General features: G+C 41.9%; 1 protein-coding gene across 1 annotated transcript; it reads left to right on the forward strand.

The window, feature by feature from the left end:
• The first annotated feature begins 2,987 nt into the window (after positions 1-2,987).
• OXGR1 (oxoglutarate receptor 1) lies at positions 2,988-3,968 on the forward strand. The gene has a single exon (XM_004600031.3). It carries the CDS (start codon positions 2,988-2,990, stop codon positions 3,966-3,968), a length of 981 nt encoding a protein of 326 aa, XP_004600088.2.
• The last annotated feature ends 3,604 nt before the right edge of the window (positions 3,969-7,572 follow it).

Here is a 7,572-nt window from a genome sequence, read left to right on the forward strand (position 1 = left end):
ATCTACATCAAACATTCCCTGGATGCTGTCGAGGTGCATTTAGGTTTGATCTTGCGGCCTCATTGTGGTGTGGCCTGTTAAGTCGGCACCTGTAATGCTGGCATCCCCCTTGGGTGCTGATCAAGTCCCTGGCTGCACTTCTGGTCCTACTCCCTGCTAATGGCCTGAGAAAAACAGCAGAAGATGCCCAAGTACTTGAGCCCCGGCCACTCACATGGGAGACCTGCATGAGTCTCTGGCTCCTGACTTTAGCCTAACCCAGCCCTGCTCATTGTAGCCATCTGCGGAATAAACAAATACAAGGAAGATCTTGCCCACTCTTCTCTCTCTTTATTCTCTCTCAATAAATAAATCTTAAAATAGAAACGACTGACCCAACCTAACGTGTGAAACTAATGGAGTCCCTCCCTGTTGAGCTTTAATATGCTTTTTCTAGCTCATGTTTGTCAGATGTAGACAAGGATGCGTTTACTGCATTATTGCTTCTATTGGATATGAATTCAGAAAAGAACATCCCAAGGGCATGGGGCATGCTTCTAGGCAGTCTTTTGGATCCTCAAGAGAGAAGCCATGTCATGGATCAACAGTGAATGCGTTTCTCCTTGTCAAGTTCATTACTTTAGTAGAAGGTGCTAATCACAGAACCAAGCACCCATGTGGCCCAAGGGTGAGAGGACCAGGCACTCTTGGGCAGCAACAGTGCTCTGAAGACGGAATCACACTAGGCAGCTTTGTGCCTAGCCAGATGTCTTACATGAGTACCTTTAGGAAATGCAAAAAGAACTTAAACCTGAAAACAAAAGCAGAACTAACCTGATGACCTTGAGGAGTCCCTGCAGTGACACTTCTCAAGGTCAGTGCTTAGGATTCAAGGGGCCACAAGATACAAAAATCGTTTAGATAACCTGTCAAGGGAAAGCTCCAGAAGAGTGTCTTTTAATTGGAACTTGACTCAGCAGAGTCGTGAGATTGAGAGAAGAGGAGGGAATTCAAGTCCCATCTGCTTGTCTGTCAATTCTTGGGAGCAGAAGCACCAGTCAGCCCCTAACCCCACGGGCTGAAAGAGAAGATGCTTGGGAAATATTTGCTGAATACATTAAAGAATAATCAGTAACATCAGCAGAGCTTACTTCATGTTGAAGAATCAGTGAAGCAGTGACTACATTTTAAAGAGTTTAAGGAGCTACCTAACATTTACTGGACAGACATTAGGTACCTATATTGTGTCATTGCTTTGCTGTTTGAGGGTATGGAATTTTGTGGCAGCTCTTCAAGGTCTAGTTGTATTACGCTAAAATGACTTTCCCTGTCCACCTCCTGCAGTGGACTTATATATCTCTTTGCATTATTTGTTTTGTGCTTCTAGGACCCAGCACAGTGACAAATTAATATACAATGGGTGCCCACACACGTGCAAGAGGAAGCATTTTACCCAATGTTATCTTCATCCAAGTGACAAATAAGCTGGCTATGAGCAACTCCTCTTTTAAGTAATTGTCTTGCTCTTCCCATTGCAGAAATTCGCAGTTGCAGCTTTAGGAAACACTGATAAGCTAGAGGGAAGAAGTTATGATCACCTTTTGTCTAGATCCAGAGATGTATGTTCGTAGGGACACACACTATTAAATGTTATCCTGAGACTTGGGATCAAGCAAGCTGTTCCCTGCTGCATTTTACTCTGAATGCTACCCCGCCACACATATATGTATCACTCCAAAACACACACACACCCTTTCATGAACAAAGTTGACTATTAAGAAGAGCAGGGGGCAGCCAATAATGGGTCACTTGGGATGCCCACATCCCATGGCCGAATTCACGTCCCAGCCCCTTTGCTTCCTATCCGACTTCCTACTGCAAATCCTGCAAGCAGTAGTGCTAGCTAAAGTACTTGGGTCCCTGCCATCCGCAGGGAAGAGCCAGATCAAACTCCAGGCTCCTGGCTTCAAGTTGGTCCAGCACTGGCAGTTCCTGGCATTTTGAGAAGTGAGCCAGTCTTTCCATCCATCTCACTGTCTTCCAGATAAAGTGAAATAAACAAAAACTTTAAAGAAGAACTGAATTTGAAATTTAATCTATGTACATATTTCTTCAAAATTTTGTTGAAAAGACAAAGTATTTTATTTTGATGCAAAAAATATTTGAAATTCAAGCGTAGTTTTTTTTTTAATAACATATATTTCCATAGACATTGTAAGACTTTTCCTTCAAAGTTCCTGTACTTAATGAAGTTTCAGTGTTTAAAGGGTTTCTTTTTTTCTTTTTTTTCTTTCTGAGGTCTTCACAGTTCTTGTTTCCTCGGTTATTTAGGGTAATCCTGGTGAAAACTGACAAAGTACAGATTGAGAACACCAAGAGATAAGGTAGCAAGAGTGACTGCTAAATCAAACAAGCATTAAGTTTGGCTTCCAGGTAAGCCGCTAGATGTATCACCAGATGCAGGTGGCAAGACCCCTCTCAGTTCGAGTCTCTTCTGTAAAGATGGTGAAAACTGCTTCGCAGCACTTTGTGAGCCTGAGAGGTCATGCCTTTGCATGTGCTTCTTGCTTCTTTAATGGTCTTCTTGCTGCTTTTATATCTCTCCTGGCGATGCGCTAGGCCTCGCCTGTCAACAGTCTGTCCAAATTGTTTACCAGAGCTACCTGTGATTCAGCGCCTCCTGCCCCAACTCTCATCTTTCATTTAAATTCCTATGATAATTTAACAATTGCATTAATATTAAATCGCTTGAATTATTTGCCTCACAGTTGTTTTGTTAGAAATTCAATCTCTGCTCTACAGGGTCTCTTTTAAGATGAAAGAGAAAGAAGTGGGAAATTTAGAAGATGAATGCAAATTTCATTTGAAAGCCAATCCTTGTCCTCATTACCTGGTCATAAATGTGTTCTAATGTGTTCTGTTTTTCTTTATCAGCACAACATTTCTCATCCTATTCACACTGCTAAACTGAACTTCCTCGTTTTCTTACAAAATGAAAGGAGGCAACCATGAATGAGCCCTTAGACGACTTGGCCAATGTTTCCGATTTCTCAGATTACACCACTGCTTCTGGAAATTGCACTGATGAAAAAATGCCGCTCAAGATGCACTACCTCCCTGTCGTTTACAGCATTATCTTCCTCGTAGGCTTCCCGGGGAATGCAGTAGCAATATCCACATATATTTTCAAAATGCGACCCTGGAAAAGCAGCACCATCATCATGCTGAACTTGGCCTGCACAGACCTGCTGTATCTAGCCAGTTTTCCTTTCCTGATCCACTATTACGCCAGTGGTGAGCACTGGATCTTTGGAGATTTCATGTGCAAGTTCATTCGCATTGGCTTCCATTTCAACCTGTACAGCAGCATCCTTTTCCTCACATGCTTCAGCATCTTCCGCTATGTGGTGATCATTCACCCCATGAGCTGCTTTTCCATTCACAAAACTCGATGGGCAGTGGTAGCCTGTACTGGGGTGTGGATCGTTTCACTGGTGGCTGTCACGCCCATGATTTTCCTGATCACAGCAACCACCAGGACCAATAGATCTGCCTGTCTTGACCTCACCAGCTCAGATGATCTGACCACTATCAAGTGGTACAATCTAATTCTGACTGCAACCACTTTCTGCCTCCCCTTGGTGATCGTGACACTTTGCTACACCACCATTATCTATACCCTGACTCAAGGCCCTCGGAGTCAGAGCTACCTCAAGCAGAAAGCTCGGAGGCTAACCATCCTATTACTGCTTGTGTTTTATATATGTTTCTTACCTTTCCATATTTTGAGGGTCATTCGGATCGAATCTCGCCTGCTTTCCATCACCTGCTCTGTCGAGAACCACATCCATGGAGCATACATTGTCTCTAAGCCCCTGGCGGCTCTGAACATCCTTGGCAACCTGTTACTCTATGTGGTAGTCAGTGACAACTTTCAGCAGGCCATCTGCTCAATAGTGAGATGCAAAGCAAGCGCGGACCTTGGGTAAGCAAAGAAAGCCAATTCCCCAAACAGCCTTTGAAATACTTTATTTATCCAACCCAAAATAAAAGCCTGTTGATACTTTACCTATAACTGCTAAGACATCCAGAATGTTTCTCTAGCTGGAATTCCCAGTAAGTATTGAGTATTCAGGTCATTGTGTATCAAAGACACAGAAAGGCCACTAAGAATTCCCTGAAGTTGTCTATTGCAATCTTCCCTCTGGTAGATACAAAGTGAGATACATGTATGCCAGCAAAGTGTCCAAACACAGAATTGCAATTCCTGGAACTTAAGAAGAGGCAGCTTAGAGAGCATCCAGCCTCACCAATTGGTTCTACATGCATAGAAGGGGCAATGAAAATGGATCACTTGTTCAATCTCTCAGTAAATTAGTGTCAACATAAGAGGAAAACAACCGTTGCATTTGTATCTTCATGCTCCTTCATATCACGGAGTCTATGTTGACTCTCTAGAGTATTCAAGAAACAACTTGTTTCTCTCTCTTTTCTTTTTATCTCGTGTCTTTACAATGTTTCCTTCAAATTTTTCTTCGAGATTATTTAACTGCACCCATTATGTCATGGTCAGTTCTTCATATTAAAGTGAGAAAGATGCACTTGCAATAGTTTATGGATGTCAATGCAAAGAGCTGACATTAATTTCTGCCAGATACATTGATTATTAAGACTTAATTGGTGTAGATAATTTTTAAGGCTTTTGTTGAATTTATAAAAATTATCAAACTGCTGCAGTCATTATCAGTATACCCTTGGGAGGGAGTGGACAATACATCTTGCACATATACTGAGTGTTGGGGTAAAATCCAATGATATTTTGAGTTTTGTGGGAAAAAATACAAGAGGGCATACTCATTTGCTTTAAATATCTTGCTCTTTCAATATGTTGTGGCTTTTCATTGGAGGGGATGATATTCTGCCAGCTCTACTTTCAGACTAGCGATGGTCTCCCAAGGAAGCTGTTGAAATTATCTGGACAATAAGAGGCTGGACTCTATGCATGGTACATGCTCGCAATGAAGGAATCATGACTGGATATGAACTGTGCTACTGCAACAATGTGGAGGGGTCCAACATGGGGGGAGGGCACGGGGAGGGGTTGGGGGAATCCCAGAGCCTATGAAACTGTGTCATAAAATGAAATAAAAAAAATCTTGCTCTTTCTTAACTGTGATGAAATATGTATGTTGAAACAGCTAATGGTAATCTTGAATAGTTTTATCCTTTATTATCAGCAAGTGTAAACATTTTCAAAATGCCTGGTGTTGATATTTAAAAGCCTAGTGAAAACATTGATATAATTAATAAACTGATTTAAAAAATCACTGAATAGGTTGGTCCAATTCCATGAAAATACATCTTCACTGCTGTTTTATTTACATGAAGCTTGTTTTCTACACAGATAAGGACAGAAATAAGGTTAAGAATTTAATGCAGAATCAGGACTGGGTAGATGATTGCAACAGAGGACAGGTCACAATGAGGGTTCTTTCTAAAGGTCAGATTTCTCTGGGACATTGCTCTGACTCAGACCTCAGGGCAGATATTCAGTGCATACCTCTACGGGGCTTGCAAGAAGGAAAGAAAGAGGAAATTCGGTGGCCGTGAACATGGTCTTTGGATGATGGTACTTCTACACATCACCTTCAGGGTAGACTTTCTGTGATGAATGGATGAGCCATTCTATAAAAGGACCCCAACTTGCCCACACTTCCTCTACTCTGTCCTCTGATTGGTGCCCAACCTGGACCCCGGGTCATCTCTAACTTCAATTATGTTGGCTTTCATACCCCTGCTCTTGGTTTCCTACCATGGCCCACAAACCCCCTTTCTTTTCTATTCCTTTTCATTTTAACTATTTCTCCCATCAGAGAAAAGCCATACTGACTTTTGTGCATCTAGGCTTGCCTTTTTCCTTCTTTGTTTTCTCCTTTTGTTCTCTTCAATCTTCCCACCAATGTGCAGAAGAATTATTTTTTATAGGAATTCTACTGCCTCTACACTCTTCGTTCTCTTAGGGACCTTGCTCCAGTGCCTAATCCCCTTTCTCAAACTTTCAACATTTTTATTACCCTGGATAATTGACCCTGACCTAGGAGCATGCATAATTTTCCGTTATCCTCAAAATCCCTTGCTTGGATTCAGCTCTTCTGTCATCCTGCTGGCTGCCCTGCTTCTCATAGTTACAGGTTGGGTTCAGATGACATGCTGCCCTCCAGAGTTCTGCCAAATGCACATAATCACAAAGATTCCAGCTAAATTGGATTCAAAAGGTCAATTTTATTTTCCAAAGTAAAGAGTTTGGCTAATTGTGCTGGAGGCTGCAGCTTTGAACGGAGGCCGGGATCAGGATGGATGACTCCTCTTAGACTAGAATGTGACCTTCATGACCTTGTCTCCTACAGCCAGTCCCAGGCAGAGACAGTGTCTGAGAACAGAGGAGCAGAGTTCTGACTGTCTGCCAGGCAGATTGCTGAGTCGGCTCACAAACCAGAAGCTCGAGTCGGCTCACTGTACAAGATTACAAAAATCCAGAAAAAAAAAAATCAAGCTTCAGAGACGGATTAACCCATCACTTTGTTTTTAATTTTGCTTAATGAAATTTTTGAAATGGCGACAAAATTTTCTCTCTTTTTATTTGTGTTATTTCACTCCTTATTTATATTCTTTTAATATTTAAAATATATGTATTTCATTTACCTGAAATACAGATTGACAAATAAAGGGACGGGAAAAGATACTACCAATCTGCTATTTCACTTTCCCAATATCCAAAATATTTAGATAGGCTGAAGCCAGGAACCCAGAATTTCCCCTGGGTGTCTGGTGTGGTTGTCTAATTTTACCAGTTGCTTATTGTTTCGACCCAGCAGGTGATTTAGAAAATTCTTACATTCTTTTGCTCCTATTAGTTATGAATTTTCCATAAAGATTTCTGAATGATCAATATATATATATTTTTAACCCTTCCACTCGTAACCTGGTTTCCACCAGACATAGCTATTCTTTCACTAAAGAAGGAATTAGAAAAAGATACGAAGGCTGCGTCCCAAAGCTGCACAATGATAGTATTAGAGACAGACGTTGGGAACTTCAGGATCGGCTGCTTTTTTCTCTTCTTTATTTTCTAGATTTATTTTATTTCCTTGAAAAGTGGAATTACAGAAAGAGAAATGGAATGATACAAAGAGGGAGAAAGGAGATCTATCGTGAACCGGTTCACTCTCCAAAGGGAAGCAATGACCAGGGCTGAACCAGGCTGAAACCAGGAGCCAGCAGCTTCATTCAGTTTCATACATGGGTGCAGGGAGCCAAAGACTTGGGCCATCTTCTGCTTTCCCAGGCTCAGTAGCACAGAATGGAGTAGTGGGTCTTGAGCTGGCACCCACATGGTGTGACGGCATTAGACCACAACACCACCCCCTGAATTTTGCCTTCTGACCCTTTCCAGTTCACAGCCAAGGTTAGGGTCCACAGGATGACAGCTTCCCCTTGGGAAGGGAAATGCTGGAGGAGATTGCATTACTCGGTCTCTCCTTGAAGCCTCTTGGTCAAAGTCAGACCATTTACGTTTTCTAAGAAGGAGCAGAG

Source organism: Ochotona princeps, chromosome 12 (assembly GCF_030435755.1).
Source record: "Ochotona princeps isolate mOchPri1 chromosome 12, mOchPri1.hap1, whole genome shotgun sequence".
Lineage (NCBI taxonomy): Eukaryota > Metazoa > Chordata > Mammalia > Lagomorpha > Ochotonidae > Ochotona > Ochotona princeps.

Bases quoted from the DNA above. Each gene is read 5' to 3' on its own strand.
- OXGR1 (XM_004600031.3), top strand. From the start codon at position 2,988: ATGAATGAGCCCTTAGACGACTTGGCCAATGTTTCCGATTTCTCAGAT.